This window comes from Hemicordylus capensis, chromosome 6, assembly GCF_027244095.1.
Source record: "Hemicordylus capensis ecotype Gifberg chromosome 6, rHemCap1.1.pri, whole genome shotgun sequence".
Lineage (NCBI taxonomy): Eukaryota > Metazoa > Chordata > Lepidosauria > Squamata > Cordylidae > Hemicordylus > Hemicordylus capensis.
The window spans coordinates 142,593,377-142,619,707 of record NC_069662.1 but is presented as its reverse complement, the minus strand read 5'-3'; the positions used below and the strand labels follow the sequence as shown (position 1 = coordinate 142,619,707).

The 26,331-nt window shown below is 42.4% G+C and overlaps 1 protein-coding gene and 1 long non-coding RNA gene across 18 annotated transcripts in view; one reads left to right on the top strand and one right to left on the bottom strand.

Annotated features, from left to right (window-relative positions):
- MYO3A (myosin IIIA) overlaps positions 1-26,331 on the bottom strand; it is a 168,569-nt gene that overhangs the window by 22,210 nt on the left and 120,028 nt on the right. For all 17 annotated transcript variants that reach the window (XR_008310019.1, XR_008310018.1, XR_008310020.1 and 14 more), the window contains 8 exons: positions 24,796-24,873; positions 21,415-21,620; positions 20,326-20,437; positions 18,271-18,433; positions 17,107-17,193; positions 15,241-15,364; positions 7,290-8,451; positions 2,515-2,653 (listed from right to left, as the gene is read on the bottom strand). Coding sequence is in view for 13 of the 17 variants with exons in the window: in XM_053262732.1 (XP_053118707.1) it covers positions 2,515-2,653; positions 7,290-8,451; positions 15,241-15,364; positions 17,107-17,193; positions 18,271-18,433; positions 20,326-20,437; positions 21,415-21,620; positions 24,796-24,873 (2,071 nt within the window). In the remaining 4 variants the exon portion in view is untranslated. The remainder of the gene's footprint in view (positions 1-2,514; positions 2,654-7,289; positions 8,452-15,240; positions 15,365-17,106; positions 17,194-18,270; positions 18,434-20,325; positions 20,438-21,414; positions 21,621-24,795; positions 24,874-26,331) is intronic.
- LOC128330233 (uncharacterized) lies at positions 458-25,468 on the top strand. Its single transcript, XR_008310021.1, has 3 exons — positions 458-683; positions 3,474-3,658; positions 25,378-25,468. It is a non-coding gene; the product is annotated as an uncharacterized LOC128330233 (long non-coding RNA).

Genomic DNA, 26,331 nt, shown 5'->3' with positions numbered 1-26,331 from the left:
TGGAGTTAAAGCCATGGAAAGCTGCTATGCCAATGTTCTTGGGAGTTCTCAAGCAGAGTGAAGCTAGTCAGATTTGGCTTTTTGAGCGTCAAGGCCTCCTCTGCAAGTATGTGTTGCCAGGCATAAGATGGAGGAAAGGAACAAAATGTGACCGGATCCCCTCTAATTGGCAGATTTTCATGAAAGGCTTCCCATTCTTCAGCAATGTTCAGCAACTTTTACATAAACTTAAAAACAATTTGTTGTAGACATCAGTTGTTTCATTACATGCCAATGGATAATCACCACAAAGTATTTATTCTCTTTCCCTTCAATATAAAAGCTTCTCTTTGAAACACACACCCCTATTCCTTAGCTACACTAGGCTGTGATTTCAGTCTTTTCATGTGAATCTCAGAACTTGAGAGTAAAGCACGCTGGAGAAGTGGGTAGAGGTTGTACAACAACAGTACCTGGTAAGACTGTGCTTTTTGTTCTACAAGATGGTTAGAGTAATTAATTTCCTTTTCAGTTCCTGAGCTGCAGCTTGTTGTATGTATGGGTCAATGTAAAGTTAAAACATCTTGAGCACACAAAACTGAACTTATATTGTTGAAAGAAAGAAAGAAAGAAAGAAAGAAAGAAAGAAAGAAAGAAAGAAAGAAAGAAAGAAAGACCAACATCTCATTCCCTCTCCAGAAAAAGTATGCATGGAATTATTATTTTTGTTAAAAAAAAGTGCCACTGAAAACAGCTTATCATCATCATTATTAGAAATATTTCTATAATGTTATTCAAAATAAAAAGTCCTCAAAGTGGTTTACACAGCAAAAAGAATGGGGGGAAAAGTTCCCTATCCCAAAGGGTTCACAAATATGAATGTTATTCTGAAGGATACAACTTGACAACTGAGTATGAAATATTTTGTCGTCATAACTGTGAGGCTTTGGTGTCCTTATGCAGTTTTTAACAAAAGATGGAATGTTTAAAATGTATTATTAATAATTTTATTTGTTGCTCCTGATTCCATTTCAAAAAGAAATCATATTGTGTCTTAGTTGGGCAAAGAGAAGTATTTACGTACGTCCAATAAATATATATACCTTTTGATATATAACGAAAAGGTATATATATTTATTATACAAATGTTATTATCACTCAGAAATGACAAACCCCGCTTAGGTACAGAAAGAAAATTAAAAGCTGGTATTTCAGAAGGTTAAGTTCAAAGAAAATAATGCTCCTTAAAAAAAAAAAAGACCAAATGATTTTAAAAGGGCACTTAGATTTGTAAAAGAACTAATTGCTCACAAATCCATTTATTCAAGGCAGGACAAATTGCCACTGAGTTCACCCAAATCACTTTTGGGTTCATAGATGTGTGTCACATTATTTACATATCCTTTCAAAAGGATGACAAGAACAATTTTCATTCACCACTGAATAAGGTAACAAAGCATTTGGTAAGAAAAGGACAAAAGAGATAAGAGTGTGCTTTGTGATGAAATGATAAAACCATACTACAGAGTGGGAGGACAGGTTTTCTATGGGTCGGTTTGGATGTCACATGGAACTACGGTTAAGCTTAACATAGGTACGCAAGCCCACTTCAAACCCAGGGTTCAGATCTAGGTCTGACAGCCACAAATAAACCATGATTAATGCAATGGCATGGGTTTGACAATTAAAGTAGGTTCTTTGTCCCTTAAAAATAAAATTCTGGAAAAAAGGAAAAGGAAATACCAAAAGTGCCACTGATGCAACCTGCTTTAGATGAGGGTGTACTCCCGACTAGTCCCAAAGTACAAGGTAGGGATCAATTATCACTCCCACCGCCTGATTGTTAAATTCTTTTTTGCTTAGGATTTAACAAATCCCATATAGTGGGTCAGGAAGGAAGCTTTCCACACATCCAATTAGCTTCCTTTAGTATGGGGGGCTTGACTTACTTGCTAGAATAATTTGGGGTTATTTACGGTTAAGCCATCTTCCTACATGGCAGGTGCATTTTTTTGCCCAAGTTGAATCCAAAGGGCACAAAGTGAATCATTCTGTACTAGATGGCTTTTTGGATTCCTCCAGCTCATGGGTGTATGAATTTCAGTACTATGAGCATATCATATGGGCGGGTTCACAAAACTGCCACCAAGTCAATAAGCTGGGAACTTCTGGCTCCTGGTGAGTGTTCACTACTGGAGAGAATATTTTGTGTGAAGCCACTACTGGCTTGCTGCCTTCTGCCCAACATTTGTAACCAAGGTCTGAAGCTGAGTGGAGAATATCAGGCAAAAGTTGGTAAGCTGGTGTGGGAACTGGAGGCTGGTGGCTCCACATGACACATCCACAGGGAAACCACAATTGCTGGGAATCAGACTTGGTGGCAATTGTGCGAAACCACCCTCTCTGTTTCTCCCAAGTACTGAACAATTCCACTATTGCAAAGCAATGCTGTGCCAGATCACCAGCCAAGCAAGTGTTGTTGCAGACAATTTTTTAAAGTTAATATTGCCCATAAATAATAAAATGGAGATTCACCTGGTTGACACACACGAGGAGAACGGTGGCTGTTAGTTTGCTTGTCTTTGGAGAGCATCACAGGCCTCAGCTGATGTGACAGAATCATTTCATTCAGTTTTTGCTGCAGCGCCAAATAGTCTTCTGATAATTTTGATATCTGGGAGATATAATAAAGGCAAGAAAATCCAAAGGAGGAAACCAGCAATGGAAAGAAAGTGTGAAAACAACAACACCAAAACTCTTTCACAGAACTCTGCTTCCAATCCACATATCTTGAAAATAAAATCAATTTGTGTGAGAATGCCTTGCCTCGGCATTGCAGGTTGTGGCCAGTACAGGCGCCACCCAGATCCTGGGTTAAAGCTGAACTCTGCACAACATCCCTCAGTCTTGGGAGCACACACTCCCCACATCCCCTCCCCTCGTGGTGAGACTGGTCAGTTTGGATATCATGACCAATCTTGGCTTATTCTAACCTAGAGAGGAAGTAGACACTTGGGCAGGGATGGGAGGGGGAAGTGCACACTCCAGAGGCCGAGGGATGTCCCATGGAGCTTGGCTTTAAATGAGGATCCACATAGCTTATGAACCAGCCCAGAGGCCTAATGAAGTACAAAGAGCACATGCTTCTTCACATGGGCACATGCTTCACCAGTGAGCAACAACTTTTAGGATATAAATGAGAAATGTAACAGTTTTATTCTACATATCTTTTCACCAGCTGATCCAACACAAGCTTTTCAAAGTCCAGGCACTTAATTATACACAGAGGTCCACAAAGATGGTTTTTAGGTCATCAATGTTGACCATAGTTTTAGCTTGGAAGATCACTTCTCTGATGTCCATCCCAAAGTGAGAGACACCCCTTCCCCTACCTTGAGCTATGAATACATCATGGAGTACTCAGAAATGGAGAGGTTGCTCACTGTGTGCAGGGTGTGACAGATAACGCACCACCCCTTTTCCTTTTCTTCTAGGAAACAGAAAATTTAGCAGTGGTATTGTGCCTCATCTCACTTTGTGCCTGGAGAGAGGCAGAGAAGCAATGAATTTCTTGCTGCTTCTGCCTCTCTCCAAAGCCAAGAAAAAAGCAAGAGGAAAAACTCTGACCATCCCCCCTCAGACTTATGGAGTACGCAGAGAACTAGTCAGAAGGAGTGGGGTGAGTGGCAACATCAATATCAACTGTTTTATGAACTGCTCCTCACATAACTTCTACCATGAGGAAGCTGCTGTAAATTGTTCCATTTGGCAGCTATGATCACATACCCAACAATACGAGGGCAACACTTTGATATACATATTGTGGTATACTTTTCTTCAGGTGTATATAAATATATATGATTTCTAACCACCCAGAGATGGACGTTTCTGGTGGCGCAGCGGGGAAATGACTTGCCTAGCGAGCAAGAGGTTGCTGGTTTGAATCCCTGCTGGTATGTTTCCCAGAAATATGGGAAACATACATTCCCAGAAATATGGGAAACACCTATATAGGGCAGCAGTGATAGAAGAAGGTGCTGAAAGGCATCGTCTCACACTGTGCAGGAGATGGCAATGGTAACCCCTTCCTGTATTCTACCAAAGAAAACCACATGGCTCTGTGGTCGCCAGGAGTTGACACCGACTCGAGGGCACAACTTAACTTACAAATATTATAGATAGATAGATAGCTGGATAGAGCATTTGATTTCCAATGCAAGAATTCAAAGGAATTCTTCAGGGGGGAAACTACTTAGTGAAAGAAGACTCAGTGTATGAACTTGTTACTTCTCTTCTAAAGCTTAGACCAGCTTTGAATAAGAAATTCTACTAGGAATCTTGGGCTGAATCAATTTGTAATACACCCATTGAAGGCTGGCTATTATCACACTTTCAAGCAGGGATTCTCAAACTTGGGTCCCCAGATATTATTGGACTACAATTCCCATCATCTTCAATCACAATGGGTGAAGGTCATTGAATGGATGGAACTGCAGCCCAACATCTGGAGACCAAGTATGAGAACCACTGCATTGGCTTATCACACATTTAGGGCAATTTTCTCCACAACCAGAATAAAAAATTGTGCTGACTTGGAATAAATTGCCCTGACAATGAGTTGCTGCACAAAACCAATTCATGACATTATTTGTATTTATCAAAATTTTGTCCTATCTTTTTTCCATCATGTTGAGCCTCACAACAACTCGATGAATAGGGTAGGGTAGCGTGGAAATAGCTTTGCTTGCTTGACCAAACCAAAGCCATTTTGTTAGCTTGATGCAAGAACTGTATAAGCAGAAATGCTTTGCAAGGAGAAAACAGGAAAACTAGCTTAGCACTGCAGGCAGGAAATGGTGAGTTTGGGGTTTGGCTTGAAATAGATTTTGGGGAAAGGTCCCTAGAGATGTGAATAATGCTTTAGTGGACAGTGACGGCAGTTTATTTATTTATTGTTAAATTTATATACTGCCTTACATTAAAACAACCCCAAGGTGGGATTTCATTAAAACAATCCCGAAGCTGCACTTTGCTGGAGCGTTCTATCATGCAATGTTGAGATGATCTGTTGATGTAACTTCCTTGTTTTAATATACCCATGTAACTGTCCAGCTAACTGATTGAAATGTTTGAGCAAACTAAGACAAATGATGTAATTTCCTCTTTGGACCAGACAAGACAGTGTTCTGTACTTTGCAAGTGGTCTTTGGGGTCTGATCAGGTCTGTGACCTGCATAGGCTCTCCCTGACCCATTTCCAGCTGCAACTGTCTTTGTATTAATAAAAGCAATTACTTGGATTATAATAAACACAGCGTGAACACCACGTTTTCTTTCACGGTAGGGTAAGGGATGGCAACTTGGCCAATGCCACCCAGGGAGCTTCAAGGCCAAGACAGAATTTGAACACAGATCTTCCCAGACCAAGTCCCAACACTTTAGCCTCTATACCACGCTGACCAGGATACATTAGGGATACCAACTACCAAATGAAATTATTTAAAGGACCTTCCAGATAACAGCTGTAACATGTGAATTGTGTAACATACAACTTATTCTTGACTATTCTGTTCCAGGAGACATTTGCTCCTTGGACTCCATCACGGCTTTTAGAAAGCTTGTTAAAAGTTGGCTTTTTACCCAGGCTTTAGCATAATCGTTTTATTGCTGCTTCTATGTGTTTTTACTTGTATTGTTTTTATGTATGTTTTTAATATGTTTTTATATTTTTAGCTTTATGTTTTTATTGTCTTTTTATTGTATGTTTTTAACTTTTGTAAACCGCCTTGGGGTTGTCTTTTAACGAAAGGCGGTATAGAAATGCAACAATAAATAAATAAATAAATAAATAAATTTCCTCTTCCCTAATTGGTGTTCTTTTGCTATTGGCCCCTTGATATTGGTCTCTGATCTGGCCTATGTGTCTTTTAAAGCTTCTGATGTGTTTTATGTTGTGATTTTAAATTGCTGTATTATACTCTACTTTGAATTTGGCAAAGCAGAATATAAATTTTAAAAATAAAAATAAAGAAAGCTCCAATGGCTGTGCCATGTCAGTACTTTTGAGCCTGCCACATGAACTGCATCTAGGAACATAGGAAGCTGCCTTCTACCGAGTCAGACCATTGGTCCATCTAGCTCAAGATTGTCTACATGGACTGGCAGCAGCTTCTCCAAGGTTGCAGGCAGGAATCTCTCTCAGTCCTATCTGGAGATGCCAGGGAGGGAACTTGGAACCTTCTGCATGCAGATGCTCTTCCCAGAGCAGCCCCATCCCAAAGGGGAATATTTTACTGTGCTCACATATGTCGTCTCTCATTCAAATGCAAACCAGGGTGGATCTGCTTTGCAAAGGGGACAATTCATGCGTGCTACCATAAGTCTACCACTTTTCTTGGCTGACAAAGACTGGCCTAGGAGTCACCTGCAGAGCCCCCGAGCCTGGCTTTGTGCAGGGATTGCAGGAGCACCACCATATCCTTCCAGCATGGTGAGAAGCAGCAATTTGAATACTCTTGCTTGTAGCCTGATTCACAAACTAGTTAAGTTAGAACTACTCCAGTTGAGACCCACCCCACTGCCAGTGTCTGACAGCCACACTAATGCTGCACTTGTGCAACCAACAAAGTTGCATTACTGCAAGAAGACTGTGGAGCTGTGCTAAACCATGGGGATTTTCAGAACAAAAGTTCTCTGCACAACATGTGAGGCATGCTACAGGTGGCTCACCTTGCATGCAAGTACAAGTGTGTTTGCACTAGCACAACACTAGTGTGGAACCCAAGCTCCAACCTCAACCCAATTAGCTACAGCAACAGCTTTGCGCTAGTGCAATGTCCCTACACAAACGCAGTGTTAGGTGTGCTTGAGCAAGGATGTCATCCAGTGGGATTCAGGCCAGCCAAAGCAAAGCAGCTCTCGTTGAACTGTTTTTTAAAAACAGCCAGAAAATGTGGTGCTTGCTCCCTTTCAGGTGTAAATGGATTAAGATGTGGAACTCTTACAGTTAACTTCATCAACATAGGAACAAAGCTGCCATATACTGAGTCAGACCATTGGTCTATCTAGCTCAGTATTGTCTTCATAGGCTGGCAGCGGCTTCTCCAAGGTTGCAGGCAGGACTCTCCCTCAGCCCTATCTTGGAGAAGCCAGGGAGGGAACTAAGACTTGAAGGCTCTTTTTAAATACATATTTTAAAAGTCTGAGGACTGATTTTCAGTACATTGCCATTTAACGCAATGCACTCGGCTTGCTTTACAGACAGAGAAAGCGCATGTGATGCAAGCATATCGACCATTCTAAATTCCATACCTGCCGGGAAAATGCTGCCAAGTCAGACCTCTCCTTCTCTGCTCCATCTTTTATCGGCTTCTTAGGGCCCTCAGTCGAGGCACAGGAGCTTCGCCTCTCTTTCATGCTCTTAGAACCAGGGTTTTGACTGGGCCCTCCACCCTTAAGCTCATTGTGGGCTTTCTCTTGGTTTCCGGGAGGTAATTTCCCTTCTTTTCTGAGCTGTCCCCTTCTCCGGTACCCTCGATAATTGCTCTGAATGACTAACGCGGCTTTCTCTTTGTCCCCCGAGGCCTGCTTGCTGGCCTCAATATGCTTCTGAGAGCCCCTCATGGAGCCTTTCCTTACACTTGCTTTATTCTCGCAGGGAACTGTCCGGCCATGTTTCAGAGAACCTCTTTCCAGGGCACTCTCGCAGGCAACAACGGCAACTTGATTCTTCTCATTTGTGCCACTTATTTCCTGAGGCTGGCTGGGGTCGCTTGCCTTTTTGATAGCTGCTTTCTTAGACAACTGGTTCAAAATGGCCTTTTCTTTGTCTTCCTCTAGAAGCTCTCCTGAAGGCTTTTGTGTCACTGAAGAATTGCCTCTACTAGGAAGCATCTCTTTGTTTTCCTCCAGTGCCTTTTGCTCCAAGGAGACGCTCTGAGCAGCAGCAGCTGCTGTATCTTGTTGATCTATACCCGCTTCTGCTCCCTGCACTACATCTTGAACTGGCTTTTGTGCTGCTTTGAGATTTTCCACTGGAGACAGTTCTTGCTCTGCCATTTTCTCACACTGCTCCTTGGCCTTCTTCCGTTCTCTGAAACCCCGATAGTTGCTCTGAAGGATAACAGCAGCTTCCTCTTCAGTTCGAGGGGGACATCCCTGCCCAACTGCTGCACCCCCCTCAACCACTGGCGGAGAGCCTTGTGCAGCAACCACACTGTCTTCAGCCTCTGGAGGAGATCTTGCTGTCACAGCTGCGTTTCCTTCAGCCTCTGGAGGAGATCTCTGTTGAACACTTGCATTCTCCTCCACCTCTGGAGAAGTGCTCCGAGCAACATCTGCATCTCTCTCAACCTCCGGAGGAGAGCTCTGCTCAGCGGCTGCATTCCCCCCAACCTCTAGATTTTCTTCATCTTTTTCCTTTTCACTCAAGGTAGCTGCAGTTTCAGTCTGTTTCTTCAGGAGAAGTGATTCCCTGAAACAGACGTAATTATATTCGGGAGATATTACAGGAGACAGTTACTGTAATCTTATAACATCCATTTCCCCGAGCAAAGCTTATGTATTAAAAAGTGAATACGATACATTTTAAAAATGAAAACAATAGAAAAGGGAGTTTCCCCACCAATACGACAGGTCTGAAAAGTGGAAGATACACACATTTCTGAAGAGCAGTATTATTCAGCATCTCAAAGATAAGCAATTTTAGGTTGTTTAAGAGGCAATTAATGTCACTCACAAACCACTCAAGCCAATGCAGTTCTGTTGAAATCAGCTGGGCTAAGCTAACCTATGCGCTACTGTACTAGCTTAAGTTATTACTAATTATAAAGCATTGGCAAAGTAGATAGTGCCTTACTCCTCCCAATGTGACTGCAATCGAGAAGATGATGATGATAACCTCTGGGGATTCTCCTTGAGACACCCTGAAAGGGCACAAGAGGCTGCTAGAGTTAACTGCACCAGTGGCTGGGGATGATGGCAGTTGTACTCAAATAACAGCTGGAGCTCCGAAGTTTTGAACCCCTGTTCTAGATGGCAACTGAAGCACAACCCCAACAAGATGGAGGTACTGCTGCTGGGTACTTCACCTGCCTGCTCAGGAAAGTGATGTTTAGCCTGTTCTGGACAGGGCTGTGTGAAAAACTGAGTTTTCCTCCCAACTGACATAATAGGATAGAAACCACCCCGCTATAGGGATTCCATTCATTTCTGGCGTGTTTTTCTTTCCCAATTGACTTATAATGAGAATGGGACAGAAATGGGAAATGCACTCTACATGGGCTGCCTTGTATGTAGTCCGGAAACTACAACTAGCTGGGTGACTCTGGGCCAGTCACTTCTCTCTCAGCCTAACCTACTTCACAGGGTTGTTGTGAAAGAGAAACTCAAGTATGTAGTACACTGCTCTGGGCTCCGTGGAGGAAGAGTGGGATATAAATGTAAATGTAAATAACAACAACAACAACAACAACAACCCCCAGTGAGGCACTACCTTGGCGTGGTTGTGGGGCTTGTGTGCTCTGATGAAGGTGAGAGCTATGCCAGAGGTCCAACCATACTGGACAGGTCTCACCAGAGGAGCCAGACAAAGAGTGCCTCTCCCATCAACAATATGGTGAGACGTAACTTTAATAAATCTACACCAGATCGGTCGTTGCCCAGGTCAACAAGGACCGCGCCAGATGCTATAGTCCGTGGACATCTGGTGGCAAGTGGGCAACAGGACTCAGGATCTTCAGTTAAGCAACCAGGGCTGGAGACAGCAAAGTTACTGGAAGAAACATCGCTTAACCGAAAAAAATATACCAAAAATGCCAACAAGGAAATAATGATCTGCTATTACAAGTCTAGTCCAACTAGAAGAGGTTATATAAAAAGAATGTACCAAATTTGGAAAGAGAAGCATCCAGACACAGAAATTACAGAACAAAGGCTAGCAGACCAGAGAAGATTCATAATAAGAAATAAAGTATTCACAGGAGTTGAGCTGGAAGAACTGCAAAGAGCAACACAGGCTCAAGATATGGAAGAAGAATTACCACCAACTGAAGAAGTTGCTCAGGCGCAGGTGGAGGAGGTGTCGGAAATCGAGGATGCCACTGTTGCTGAACTGTTTCAAAATCAAAACCAGGCAACCGCCACTTTGCCTTCACCTCAAAAACCCAAATGCCGTTTAACAGAAAAGCAACAAGAACTAAAGCAAAAAATAACTGAGCACATGAACCAAACAATCACCAGAGTTCGACTTCCAGCTTTAAAAACAGTTGCCAAAAAACAACTTGCTCAAGCATTAAAAGATGTCAATGCGGCACTTGCAGAAATAACAACCAATAATTTGCAAGAAACAAACCAACTAATGTACAGTGCAACAACAATAACACCACAAGAGCTCAGATATAAAATCAGTGGACCTGTAAAAAAAGAAAGCAGTACATCACCTAAATGGAAGATTAGATTAGAAAATAAAATCTCCAGACTTAGATCAGATGCTAGTAAATTGAAAGATATGAAAGACAAGAAGCTGAAGAATGAAAACACCAAACAGTATCTGATCCAAAAACACCACCTAGATTCAAGGAAAATTAGAGAAGTCCTGGAAATAATAAAGCAGCAAATAACAGCAGTGTCAAAGAAGATTAGCAGATATGAAGCCAGAATTACACAACACAGGCAGAATCTCCAATTCCAGTAGAATCAGAGACGTTTCTACCAAAGTATAGAAGGAGAAACTGCAAGAAATGTAGAAACACCAAATAAAGAAGAAACAGTGCAATTCTGGGGGAAATTATGGGACAATCCAATAGATTATAATAAAAAAGCAGGCTGGATGAAAGAGGTCAAAAAATGTAACCAACAAATGCAAGATCTAATAATAACACCAGAATTAATAATAGCAATAGCAATAGCACTTACATTTATATACCGCTCTATAGCCGGAGCTCTCTAAGCGGTTTACAATGATTTTAGCATATTGCCCCCAACATTCTGGGTACTCATTTTACCAACCTCGGAAGGATGGAAGCTGAGTCAATCTTGAGCCCCTGGTCAGGATTGAACTTGCAATCTTCTGGTTACAGGGCGGCAGTTTTACCACTGCGCCACCAGGGGCTCTGCGCCACCAGGGGCAAAATAAGTGAAAGAGCAAAGAAAATTAAAAATTGGACAGCGCCAGGCGATGATGAACTGCATGGCTTTTGGCTTAAACACCTAACAAGCCTTCATAAACAACTATCAAAATAGTTCAATCACATTTTGCAAGGCGGTGATGTTGAACAATGGCTAACAACTGGGAAAACTCATCTCATAATGAAAGACCCAGCAAAAGGTGCAGTTCCAAGTAATTATAGACCGATCACCTGCCTGCCAACCATGTTCAAATTATTAACTGGAATAATAGCAGGTGAAGTGATGCAACACTTATTAACTAACAAACAGCTTCCAGTTGAACAGAAAGGAAATTGCCCAAACACCAGAGGCACAAAAGACCAGCTGCTGATTGACAAAATGATTTTAGAAAACTGCAAGAGAAGAAAAATGTTGCATGGATTGACTACAAGAAAGCCTTTGATTCATTGCCTCACACATGGATACTAAAATGTTTAGAAACAACTGGTGTCAGCAAAAACATTCAGATATTTATAAAAAAAGCAATGAGCATGTGGAGTACACAGTTAACAATCAATGGCGAGACACTTGGACAGGTTAGCATTAGAAGAGGCATTTTCCAAGGGGACTCAATATCCCCTCTGTTGTTTGTAATCGCCATGACCCCACTTTCACAAATACTAAACAAAACAGGCCTCGGATACCAAACATCTAAAACATCAAGTCAAATCAACCATCTGCTGTACATGGACGATCTGAAGTTGTATGGAAAGTCCCAGTCAGAAATTGAATCACTGCTAAACACTGTCCGTATATTCAGTAGCAATATAGCAATGGAGTTTGGACTAGACAAGTGTGCTGCATTAATAATGAACAGAGGAAAAATAAGAAATACAGAAGGAATAGAACTGCCCAATGGAAGCAAGATCAAGAACCTGGAAGAGAAAGAACATTACAAATACTTGGGCATTCTCCAGGCTGATAACATCACACACACTGAAGTTAAAAGAAAAATTGGAAGTGAATACATCAGGAGAGTTAGAAAAATCCTCAAGTCCAAACTCAATGGCGGGAACACCATACAAGCCATAAACACCTGGGCTATACCTGTCATCAGATACACTGCAGGAATAATAGACTGGACCCAGGCAGAGCTAGAGACGCTGGATCGTAAGACCAGGAAAATCATGACCATCAATCATGCTCTGCACCCCCGCAGTGATGTAGATAGGCTCTACCTCCCTCGCAGCTCAGGTGGAAGAGGAATGCTGCAAGTCCATCAAACAGTAGAGGAGGAGAAAAGAGGCCTTGAAGAATATAGCAAGGACAGTGAAGAAGATGCACTTCAAATGGTCAATAACGCAAAACTATTCAACACCAATGAAACAAAGCAGGCCTACAAGAAAGAACAAGTCAAGAACCGAGCAGAACAATGGAAAAATAAGCCCCTGCATGGTCAATATTTGCACAATATAAGTGGAAAATCAGAAATCACCAAGACCTGGCAATGGCTTAAGAATGGTTACTTGAAGAAAGAAACAGAGGGTTTAATACTGGCTGCACAAGAACAGGCACTAAGAACAAATGCAATAAGAGCAAAAGTAGAAAAGTCAACAACAAACAGCAAGTGCTGCCTTTGTCAAGAAGCAGATGAAACAGTGGACCACCTAATCAGCTGTTGTAAAAAAATTGCACAGACTGACTACAAACAAAGGCATGACAAGGTAGCATGGATGATACACTGGAACATCTGCAAAAAATACAAGCTACCTGTAGCCAAACATTGGTGGGACCATAAAATTGAAAAAGTTGAAGAAAATGAAGATGTAAAAATATTATGGGACTTCCGACTACAAACAGACAAACATCTGCTAAACAATACACCAGATAGAACTGTAGTCGAGAAGAAAGAAAAACAAGTCAAAATAATCGACATAGCAATACCAGGGGATAGCAGAATAGAAGAAAAAGAAATAGAAAAAATCACCAAATACAAAGATCTACAAATTGAAATTGAAAGGCTGTGGCAGAAAAAGACCAAAATAATCTCAGTGGTAACTGGTGCCCTGGGTGCAGTTCCAAAAGACCTTGAAGAGCACCTCAACACCATAGGGGCCACAGAAATCACCATCAGCCAATTACAAAAAGCAGCTTTACTGGGAACAGCCTATATTTTGCGACGATATCTATAATAACCAACAGTATTGATGATAAAATCCAGCCACCTCAGGTCCTTGGGAAGGACTAGATGTCTGGATAAAACAAACCAGTCAATAACACCTGTCTGACTGTGTAAATAAATAATAATAATAATTTAAAAAACCACTGGTTTTGAAAGAACTGCACAGGCTGCTGATATGTTTCCAGGTGAAATATAAAGTGTTGGTTATTACCTATAAAGCCCTTCATGGCTTAGGTGCAGGGTATTTAAGAGAGCATCTCCTTTGTCATGAACCCTGCTGCCTGTTAAGATTTTCTGGAGAGGTCCGGTTATGGCTGCCACCGGCTCAGGACCGGCTCAGGACCGGGCTTTCTCTGTGGCTGCCACAGGGCTTTGGAATATGTTCCCTGCTGAAATAAGAGCATCTCCTTCTCTGTTTGTTTAGAGCCTCAAGACTCTCCTGTTCTCACAGGCTTTTAGTTAGAATTAAATTTAATAATTTGTTTTAATAATTGTTTTGTCCTACTGTTTTTGTTTGTTTAATGCTACTGTTTTAACTGTTTTGTGTATTTTAATCTGTGCTGATTCTTGAATATTGTTTAAAGTTTTGCACACCACCTAGAGATATACGTATCAGGTGGTATCCACCCCCAAATCCGGATGAAGGTTAAAGCCCTTTTTCACTTGGGACAGGATACTTGTAGGAATGCCTACTCCCATATTTACCTGCTCATGCATTTAGATCAGCATTAGAGGCCCTCCTAAGGGTGCTTCCAATGTCTGAGGAGAGGACGTTGTATTGCCACAATATGAGACTTGAACAGCAGCAAAGTTTTATATCTTTCCTAACCTCTTGGGTGGTTGTGAAGATGAAGTTTCTTCCTACAGACATTAAGGCTGCAATGCTGTGCATAACCTGGGAATAAGCCACTGAAATCAGACTTCTGAATAAACACATATCAGAATAGGCTGCACAGATGCAGGTTCTAGGCCAAGGGTAGACAGACTTAAGACTTCAGAGAATTAAAGCTTCTCCTAAGGCTTGCCTTTAAAGGTAAGCATCGGCACCTTAATTTTTTGTTTTTGCATTTTTGCCAGAGCCTTGGGAGCTACCAGCAGGACATAGCAGCTTGGGGAAATGAAGCCAGTCACAAAATGGCAGCTTGGGGAGGTGGAGCCAGTCACAAAATGGTGGCTTGTACAGAAATTTACATAGTTAGAATAATGATTTTAAGATCAACCCCCCTGAATTCTCAGATAATTTTGTTGCAGGACAGGAAGGGAGCAAGAAATGTAGCTCTGTGGAAGAAGAAACTGGAGAGAAATTAATAGGAGAGAAAAATGGTGCAGCCATGCCCCCACTCAGCCAGCCAATCAGATGCAGTACTGGCTGCTGGAGGAGGAGGAGGAGCAGGGAGAACCATCCAAATGCCTGAATAGCTACTTCAGACAAGCCTGCAGCTAATGGTAGCTCCTGATCCACTTACTGCCTGCCCCATCTTAGTTCACAGGCAGCAGTAGTTATCCTAAAAGAGTTTTAGAATAAGCACACTTGCTTAGGTGAAGGATAATACCCTGCACTGAATACAAAGTAAGGAGAACATTCTGTGCTGCCTTCTTGCCTGTATTTCCTCTGTGCTGAACTCTCAATATCCATTCTTGAGTTTTATATATTTGATTCTATACTGAATAGAGTCAGAAATCCAGAATCCAGACTTAAGCCTAACAGGGCTTTTAAAAATTAGATGTGGAAAAATATATATTAGCAAAGACATTTTATTTATTGACATTTTCTGTTTTTAATGGAAACCACACAAAACCACTGAAAACAAAACTTAATACGATGACATATATTTCATACTGTCTGAATGGAATAATGCAGTCGTTCATGCTCTAGGATATATTGCTGCTTTCTGATTTGCTTTCTGATTTTATGGTATTGTGAAAGGAGATGGACTTTTAATGGAACAACAATAGTAACAAAACAAAGAGTACCTTTTCCGATGGAAACTCCTTCTCTCTCTGTATCCCCTGTAGTGAGACTGAATTGTCATTGCTGCTTTATTATTTTCATCCTTTATGTCTTTAATTTTCTTTCTGATTAAGTATCCTCTTGCAACTGGCATAAATTACAATAAGACCAAAAAATTGTTTTTACTTTCTTTACCAATAGTGTTAAAGAGCTACATTATATGCTTAAGGTGAGTTTACACAGTCAAAGAATTGGGTGGGTTTGTTTCTCTGATCTGCATTCCACATGGGTGAGAATTCCCCCTCTCTCTGGAAATGGAGAACTACTTTTTCTCAGAAGGTTATTTGACTGAAATATATTCATCTCCTCCCACAAAATGGGAAGGATTTGCCCCATCCATTATGGCCTAGTTTTCACATACCGAAGAATGAGGTAGTAGAATTCTGTATCACTTCAGAGAGCAGGTGGGGAGGATGCCACTTTTGAATGCTTTGCTATATCAATACTAACAGTGAAGAAAAAAACTAGCACACCAGAATGGAATATGCTATCATAGCCTGTGGTGCTAGTTTTCTGATTCCAGGGAGTATTCAAAAATGTGCTCCACCAATTGCAGTCTGAAATGATACAGGCCACAAACAACACTTCAAGACTCTGCCATTTCATAACCACCTCGTCCTGATGCATGGTTAGACCAGGCCTACTATGGACAACTCTGGAAGAAGTGGCTGTTCTAGAGAGCACATAGATATTTTTTTCTTGTTGCCTCATACACTATAGTACAAGCAATACTGTCAGGAACAGCGTCGGAGGGCAGACTTGAGCCAAGCAGAGGTGCAGTGCTTAAGGAATACAGTTTCAGGGTTAAAATTAGAGTTTGACACCAAATTTTTTAAAAAGTGAAATTTGAAGCTAATTTCACAGTTCCTCCACAAATGAAATATCCAAGATTTTCCAAACAAATTTCTGTAAGACAAGTAAAATGTCTCAGTGGGCATATCCCCAAGCTTTTTCCAGCTTTCCTTCTTTCTCCATCCAACTCCCATCAAAACCAGCTCCTGCCCCTGTGCTGCGTACCTGCCTTGCTTTCTCCTGTCCCCACTCTGCTTTTGGCCCTTCAAGCCTCTCATTGGTACTTTTGGTCTTGACAGTGCTACGGTCTGTTTCCCTGGCTGACCTGCCAGCTCTTCTGACTTCATCCTGGCTCTTGACTTGTGAGCCTTGTTTTGGCCCCTTGAGCTAAACATGTCAGCTTAGCTCCCCTCACTGAAAGGAATCTCCCTCCTTCCCGAGTACATGGCAATTATGCAATATTGGAACACGAAACAACAACAACAACAAAAGCAAGAAGTGGAAGCACCATCACATTTCCAAGCTGGGGAGGAAACCTTCAGGTGCTGCCAGGGCTAGAGCTGGGAACCCATGGCTTTGTGCACAACTGCACCATGGAGTGAGCCTTCAGAGCTACAGGCTGCAAATCTTCCTGGTCAGTAAAGGGTTTCTGGGTACTGGCATAACTCCACCTACTGAGATTGTTCACTGGCTGCCCTGAACAAGAAGGGCTATAAAGACATCCTATTCAGGATGGAATATTGCCTGAGCAATGAACGTTATTATTATTATTATTATTATTATTGCCTGGGCAATGAAAGTCTTTCTTGGCACAGCTTGTTCTCTCGTTTGGACTCCTGACCTTAACGTTTAAGCTTAATGTCTGGCTCCTGACTACTACTTGGCAGTTGCCTGAAGCCCAGCTCTGATAGAAACACATTGAACAAAACACAAGCTGCAGACGTCGTGTCTCAGACTCAGAAACATAGCCACACATATATTGATTGTGTAAACTCGCCTTCAGGGAAAAACTGGGAGAATTAAACATCAATTCTTACCAGCCTGAAGTCCAGTAATGCACATTTCCATTTTCTGCGTCTTCTTTGCACTTACATACTCTCTGCGAATGGCAAATCCCCTGTATGCTAAAGAGAGATGGTGAAATTTTGGAGTAAGTTACAATATTTTTGCTAAACTATTGCTATGTGCCCACTGGAAGATAAAAACAAAAACAGCCACCACCAAGGAAGGCATGCCCTTTGGACGAAGGGATATAAATGAGACACAGGATGCCAAGCTCATGACAAGAAAGCACAATCTGGATCAACAGAAGGGAGAAAATTGTTCTATGTGCTACATATTCAGAATGAAACTATTAAAATTACTCCACTGGTGCAAGGCACACTCAGCTGAATAGGGACCAAACCTGGAGTGTGCTCAGTTGATCGAATTGCCACTCATTGTATTAAAAAGTATGGACACTTTAATCTGTAGCAGGAAGATGCTCCATATTTTGAGCTAAAAGCTCATCTTGTGGTTCTGCAGCTGATGGCTTAATTAGTTTCATTATCTTGGACTACTCATGCTGTACAGTTTTGTTTTGGAGTCTGCTACAGATCTCCCATACGCAGAAACAATACTAATACTCATTTCCTGGTGAGAAATTCTGCCTTTTAGAAACGTATGCTTGGCAACATTCCAACAATAACAAACATATAACTGATAAAAGGGGATGAGTATTTAAGCAGGCAGATGTCAGACACAGGTCCTGAGGCTGACTGAGGTAAAGGCAGAAGAGAAGCAAGGTAAAGGCTCTCTGCAAAAAGCAAGGACCACAAATTATTTGGAGCAAACCTGATTTGGGAGCTTTTAGAAGGCTCTCACACTTGCCCAGTTAGTTTAAGACAAGAGATGTCAAACTTCAATCCCTAGATGATGTTGGACTGCAACTCCCATCATCCTCAGCCACAATGGCCAAAGGCTCTGGGGACCCAAGTTTGAGAACCCTTTGTATAAGGCAGATGTGGCTGATATCTCTGGAGCTCTCCCTCCTTCGTCCACAGGCTGAATTATCACCTGCCATTTCCTAGAACACCAGTTCAAGACCCTATGAGCTCAAGCCCTGACCCCAATTTTTTTTTTACAAATGATTTTCTTATATCTCATGTATGTGTATGCACGCACACACACACTTTAGCACAATTGAATATATTTATGATTACCTGATTGTATTTTAATTGCACTTTCTTCCCTTTTCTCCTTTATCTTCTTGTATCTTTTTGAACCAAGCCATCCTCTGATGTATGCTTGGATCAACACAATCCTGTTGATTGCCTCCTTTCGCATTAAGTTTAGCTGCTCTACGTGATAGTACCTGAGGAACACCTTTTTTAAAAGAGAGAAAGAAATCTTACATGTAATGGGAGGAAGACTCCTTTCTTCCACAGAAGTCATTACAAACATCAAATGGTTTACAGTATTAAAAAAGGACTAGCTGACCTGGTGCAGAGCATCTCTGCCCCTGGTGCTCCCTGTATCTCCCCCAGCCCCATTTCGTCCTCCTCCACCCCATTTCTCCCCGGCGGCCAGCCGGTCTGGCCACCACTTCTCCTCCCCATAGCTTCTCCCGGTGGCTGGCTGGCCTGGCTGCTACTTCTCCTCCCCACCACTTTCCCCCGCGGGCTGGGCCATCCTTCATTTTGGCCAACAGGTGGGCCAGAGAGGGAGTGCACCGCCCTCTCCGCCGCCCGCCCACTTGCCAGTTTCACCAGCTTGCCTACCACCTTCTTCTGCCTGGCGGGCCAGGCCATCTTTCTTTTTGGCCGACAGGCTAGCCGAAGAAGGAGTGCACCACTCTCTCCGCCGCTCACCCGCTGGCTGCTTTCTCTGCCCGGTGGCGGCATTGGCCATTCGCCGCCATTCTTTCCCCCACTGGCCGGCCAACTGCCCCCACCGCCATTTTCTTGCCTGTACCCATGGCCATCTGGCAGCTGATCGCGAATTCTTGTGAGAGTTGCCACTCATGGGATTAGCCACAGGTACGTCTTAGAGAATTAAATATATAGATTACATATCTGCCTTAATCATGACCATTTGGAGTTGATAGATATATATTGCTCCATCTCTCTGGCAATTTTGGGCTGATAAGCCAGTTCCTGGTTATACCTCAGTCTCTAACATTCTGTATGACCTTGAGCCACTCTTTAGGTTCATCTACTTTTTATCCACTCAAAGGCAAAGAATAACACAATAAGAGGATGTGTTTTGGAGTGCAAGGCGCTGGGCACTCACATAATTTATGAAAGCCATGTTAAAGTTAGAGCATATTGCTATGGTCACCAACTGTGCAATCCTAGTTTTTTTTTACAATTGGAAGACAATAAGCAGCTTGTTTGCTTCCCATGATGTCACACCTTTACCTACTCCTATTGTGCCCCTAATGTAAATAAGAATTAGGTATCTTCTCATCCATTCTATCTGCCATAACAAGACTATCATCAGTGTAAAGAATGAACAAAGGCTACATACATGGTAGCTGAGTAACAGTAGTGCAGTGGGGCAAGGAAGAATCTCTATGGTAGGTAAGAAGTAGAGGTGGGTGACACCCCCACCCCCCGCATTTCACATTGGATTGGTTCAAAAATAAGCCAAGCTATTTCCAAAGAAAGTCTGGAAATAGTTAGACTTACTTTTCCAAGCCATTCCAAATTTATCTTCGGACCAGTGGCTCTTGGGAAGACTATAGTTCCCAAGGGCCACTGGGTTTTTGATCTGGTGTGCTATCAATGTACCTAAGAGGGGAGGAAGGGGGGGAAATTCCTTCCTTCCCATTTTTCTTCCTGCAAATAGAGCACCACTGCTATTGCTGCCTTGGCCTGGCAGGACACACTGGAGATTTGGGATGGGTGGCTGTGATGAACTAGGAATTCTTCTCTTATCCAAGCTGGAGAAGTATTTGGGGGCTTGTGATGCTCACCTCTTCCTTGGAGCAAGAATTACAAGCTCCTGAAGTTTTTTTCCTGTGCATGAGCCTGATGAGCTGGGCCAGCATTTCTAATAAAGACTGGGCCATGTCACTTTTTAGGATATTCGATCCCCATCCAGAGCAAAATATAGTAGCCCTCATTCACATGTTCATTAACAGAGTGTACTTTGCCAAGTAACCCTTTTTTAACAAACCCACGGGACAGTAAAACAAATCCACAACCCATTAATTCCAATGGGATATGAGCAGGAGATGTTCTTGGCGGACTGTGTCCAGTATGTGAAAATGTTACCTTAGTTTTTCCAAGTATCCAGTTATCAAGCTGAGCTTTTTCCAAGATGGCAGCACAAGTTTCGGGGCTTACAGGGGGGTTGTCACTTGATTTGTAACAAAGGAGATAGTATCTAAGAGAGACAGGGAAAAAATGTTCCTGTATTTATAAAATGATTGAAAAATGGTGTATCAAGAAATAGTAATACTGCATTTACAGGAGACACTTAGTGCTGATCATTTATTTGGACTTTATCTGATTTTAATTTTTTGTATCAACTGCATTGTAATGCTGTCAAAGCCATTGTAAATTTGTATGCATGATATTTAGACACCAAGCTAAAGGCTAACAGGAGATAAATTGTGTGGCTGCATGGAAAAGCAGCTGTGATAAACACTGCTACAAAGTATCCAAAATTTTAATTTATAAATATGTGTGTTTGAGCTGATCTCTGTGTTCAGAAAAACCACACGGTACAGTCCAATCCAATAAGACAAGGCTGTATTTGAACCTTAAAGGACTGGCTAAAAGAGCTATGCTTAGTGCTGTGGCTGTGGAAAAGAGTGGTGGTGGTGAAAGGAGAAAATCTGCAGTCATGGTGGGAAGAGTCAGTTTGGAAAACTTTGCTGAAGTCATTCATATTTGCTTTCTCCAGCACTAACAAGAAAGGCACACACCACACACTTAGATTGAATCCAAATTGCTTCCCCACACATGTACATAACAGACATAACAGCCAAGACAGTACAATTTGTGGTATTCACAAATCAAGACATAATGCTAGTGTGAGGTTCTCCAAGCAACTTTATATCAAGTTTTTGGAAGCTTTTCCAACCTGGTTCACACATGCATGTTCACTGCTTGACAACAGCAATGCCAAGTGATGGGCTGCATGTCTGGGGGGCTATGAGAAATCTAAACACCACAAACGGAACTTTCATTTCACCTTGTGCCACCTAAAATGCAATTTTCCCCCATGAGATTAGTTCACACAGACGCCTAGCAGTCTTCAAGTTACAGACATGGTACCAACATGAGAGTGGAAAAATGTTCCCTATGGGCACAGCCTACGTAAAACAACACATATCCCTCTTCCTTGTCAGGGCATACCGTTTTATGAAGTTAGCAAAAAGAATACGATGAGAATATCCCTGCCTCCGAATTCGTGCCGTTTCCAGAATTCCAGTGTAGCGTAGCTGTACCAAAACCTTTTCTTTGTCATACTTGTTTGCCTGACGATCATTGTTTGGCTTAATGCAACGGACAAAGTGAGGCTGGCCGACCACCATTTTCGATAACAAATCCATTAGCGAGTACTGAAATGAAATGTAGGAAGCTTGGAACTCTTTTATATATTACCCTCTTTGTGAGCTAGCGAGGACTCTGAAATTTGTATTACAGTCATCTCTCACTTACTGTGGGTTTGCCAGTCAGAAAATTGTCATCACCCTTGTCAACTGTGACCTGAGTATTCATGGTTTGGTGCCTTTTTTTAAATTTTGGGTGGTTTGGGGGGCAATATCCAGGGTCACAGGGTTATTCCAAGGGCCAGGGGCTCATTTCTGGGGGCCAGGGGTGCTGGGGCATTTTGGGGGGGCACGGGGGTCATTTCTGTGGGTCAGGGTTTTTTCCCCACCTTTTATTTGTATTTTGGGGCACTTTCCCTCTTGCGATTCCCCTAACCCCCTGTTCCTCATTAAAGTCTATGTCTTGCCTACCGTGAATTCGCCAACCACGAGGGTTTCCAAGAACAGAACCCTTGTGGTTGGCGAGGCATGACTGTATTTCAAATCTACTTAGAATTCTTCTTGTACCGAACTAATGAGATTGTGAGCCTGCCACAAAGAAGCTTAAAACCAGTAACAAAACAATAAATAATAAAAAATAATAAACTGTTGGGACTACGAACCAAAGAACCTTGGCCGGGGGACAAGGCATACAGTTACAGAACAAATAATACAGTATATCAAGCCAGATCAGAATCAAATGACAGAAATCATGAGAGTGTCAGAAACAAATATTAAAGACCATAAGAAGAAATCATTATCAATGTCAATAAAGAGGCAGTACACTGATACTGTTTCAGGGTCTTTTTCTTTTCTTCTGGCATCTCTGCTCTTGATCGTTCTGTGTGATTAAACTTTTTGAACTAGCTTGACTTTTCTGTAAATGATGCCTTGCAAACCACAGGGCTGCTTTATGGACTGAACTGGCTTTTCAAAGGACCTAGAACACAGCGAAAATTTCATCGTCGTAACAGCACTAAGAAGTATCGCTGCAAAATATTTTCTGTCAGTTTGTCCAAGCTAGCTGGGCTTCATGATTATGCGCTGATAGTACTGCAGCAAAACAGTGATGTAAATTGTTAGGGAGATGCCCTAGAAGCAGTTTCTGTTGTTATGAGTCACATTTCCTAGGGATATTTGTGTCATCTTCTGGTGGGCTTACAAATTGTCATTTTTAACCACTGTCTCTGGGTTGCTTACTTTTATGCATCGTGACTTATAGATCATGTTCTGGCCTTTAATGGTCATTATTATCAGTGTTATTTTTCAGTGGCCTATGGCTTAAATAATGCACTGAAATGTGTGTCTACTGCCTGCTGCCTGCCAATTCTGCACTATTTATGAACAGATGGAGATGTAATTGCCTATTGGCATGATGTTATTAATGACAGTTGTGGCATAAAATTCTGACAGGTATTTTGCAGAGGAAGTCGAATGCAGGCACTTATTCAAAGCAATGAAGCTGATTGTCTAAGCATCAGGGTGACTCAAAGGAAAATAACAGAAATAATGTAATTTTGCTTGATTGAATAATGTACAATCCCAAACTCAAAAAGCATTTTATATCCTCCTTGAATTAACAATTACCATTTGGGCTGGTACCAGAGAGTTATAACATTATCAGTGGTATAATAATGAAGCCAAACTAGCTCAGACAAATTGGCTGATAAACTATTTGTGGGGGACATCTTGAAGAACCATTATGAATAAAAAACATGAAAACAACATATAGCTGGACTCCTTCTCCGCTGGTTATTTCTCCTCACAAATTTCTACAGCTTGTAGAAAGTAGATTCTTTTCAACCAGTGACACCAACTATATACTGTCCCCTTTGCTAAGCAGGGTCTGTCCTGGTTTGCATTTGAATGGGAGAGTAGAAGTGTGAGCACTGTTAAGATAATTCCCTTAGAGGATGGGGCCACTCTGGGAAAAGCATCTGTATGCTAGCATGCAGAAGGTTCCAGATTCCCTCCCTGGCACCTCCAAGATAGGGTGCTGGTGATAGGGCTCCTGCCTGCAAGAAACGCAGATACTCTTCCACTAAGTTATGGTCTTGTCCCAAAAAGGTCTAATGAGGGCGTGACCGTCACCTAGCTACCATAAGGGGCCAACAAGGGCCAAAATAAATGGTGGGGACAAGTCTCTAGCCTTGTAGCTATTTCATAAGGGGTTCATTTATTCACAAAAATTACAAGCAAAATAAACATCACTCATTTTATACAGTCTCTTGTGGGCAGGGGTATCAGCTGAAGTTTTTATTTTATTTTAAAGATGACATTTGGATGTATGGTAGCAAGCAAAACAGTGCACAAATTATAGGTGTGTGTGTGTGTCACAGGGGCTTCCCTCCCACCGCCCCGCTACTGTTTTAGAATGATACCAGGAGTGTATATTTTGCCTAAAATTGAGAGTCTGGTAGTGGGTTTGTGGATTTCACTAAGGGCCCTCTAGCTTTCTTCTTATTATTCAAGTACTGAATAAAAAACTGCCAATAAATTTCTCCTTGGCTAGAAGATTTTTGGGGGGCAATTTTGAATACAGAAGCTGCTCCATCTTGAACCACTTAGGAGAGGAGCCTTAGGTTACTGGGGCCTGGCAGAAGGGCATCTCCAGTGAAAAGGTGTCTGCTGGAGACCTTGGAGAGCTGCTACCAGTCAGAGTAGACAATAATTAGGCCAGATGGACTAACAGCCTGACTCAATCTGCAGCAGTTTCATGGGTTCATGTGTTTACTTGGTGCCTTATGCCTTTACTTTATAATATCTAAATCATGACAGTCTTTCATGTGTTAAGTGAAATATCTGAACCCTAAGGCGGCTGCATTCACAAATAGAAGAGGTACATTAAGAACAAAACTGGCCCTATCCACCCCCAGCACAGTACCTCCAGTGACTGTTGATGGTGTCTATCTGATGTTTCTTTCTAGATTATGAGCCCTTTGGGGACAGGGCTCCATCTTATTTATTTATTATTTCTTTGTGTAAACCACCCTGAGCCATTTTTGGAAGGGCGGTATAGAAATCGAATAAATAATAATAATAAAATAAGAAGAACAGCCCTGCTGGATTAGGCCCAAGGCCTATCTAGTCCAGGATTGTGTTTCACACAGTGACCCACCAGATGCCTCTGGGAAGCAGAGTTATACTGTTATAACCCAATGCATGAACAACATGAGAGGGAACCCCCCCGCCCCAAAGGCCTTACTCTAAAATACGAAGCAACCGTCTGTGTCTTCATGTTGGTTGTTTCTCTTGGATGGTGCGTGGAATCCTCCGGTTCATTCTGTATGTGTCAAGACAGAAAATATCACTTTTTATCTCTCCAGTGTCTGAGGCTTATTGCACTAGCTCAACAAACTGAGTGCGCCTTTAAAGATCACTGGCCAACATTGTGTGCAGCAGAAAAGCGGCTTTAGAGACCCACTGGGGCTGCTGCACAACTGGAAAGTATCCCATCATGCTGCAACTGATGGCACAGTGTGATGGGACACTTGTGGAATGGCTTCAAACTGCTTCTGGGCAGCCATGCAGAGCAACTTCCATTGTGAAGCAGTACCGCGCAACTGCCTGAAATGGTTTTAAGCCACTCCACACCTGTCCCATTGCGCTACACTGTCAGGGCTGCTTTTCAGGTTGTGCAGCAACCAAGGCGGGTCCCTAGCACGGACGCTGTGCTGTGCCTTTTTTCTTTGTTATGGTCTGCGGTTACAACAATAAAGTTATGACTGACTGACACTCTGCTGTGCGGAATGTCAGCCACTAATAATCTCTCTCTCTCTCTCTTAAGCGTACCCATCGCTAATCCCATGTGTGGCAGCTCTTGTGAGAGTTTGCGAGCTGCTGGCAGGGGAAGAGGAAAGCGGCAGCGCTGGACAGGCTTGCGGGCGGGCGGGGAGAAGACGACAGCAGGGGGCAGGTGGGTAGTGAAACAACGGCAGTGGTGGGCAAAGACGATGGGGGGGGGGCGCGTGGGCGGGGAGAAAATGACGGCAGTGTCGGGCGGGCAAAGAAAATGGCGGTGAGGGGAGAAAATGGCAACGGGAGGAGAACTAGAGGCACAGATGTTCTGTGCCCGGCCCAGCTAGTAATAATATAATACATAAGCTAAACAGCAGAGGCTATTGGGTAATCACTAAGGAAGTCAGAGATGGTTACACTGGTTACATTACAATACTTTTATCACACTATACACACAAGGAGACACGCACATACTGAACACAGTTTGATAACCGATATACAGATATCTGTTACAAATGACATTGTAAGGAAAGGCGGCTTGTCAATAGGTTTGTTCACACGATCAGGATGTAGGCAGAAGTGTCCGATCCATGTCTGAGAGCTATGTGCACTCCTGTTTCTGACCTTGTGTGAGGGAGAAACAAGGTAGGGGGTGCCAGGAGTAATCATCAGCTAGCCTCCTGCTGGGTAGGAAGGCTCCAACCTAGCCAGCAGCTGTACCCAGCTACTGAAAGAAGAGTGGGTGGGGGAAGGTCCTCTTACCCAGCTGAAAGCTAGCTGATGATCACTGCCGGCACTTCCTACCTTGTTTTCCCCTCACACATGATCAGTGAATGGGAGTGTGCACAGCTCCTGAACTTGGGTAGGATGCTTCTCCTACCCAAGTTCTGATTATGTGAACGAGCCTTATATTTCCTTTTTAAAAGATCAGAACTGTTAGCAAACTGGGAGAAAACCCAAAATTCTGCATCAGCATTGTTTTGGTTGTTTTTAACAAGGCAAG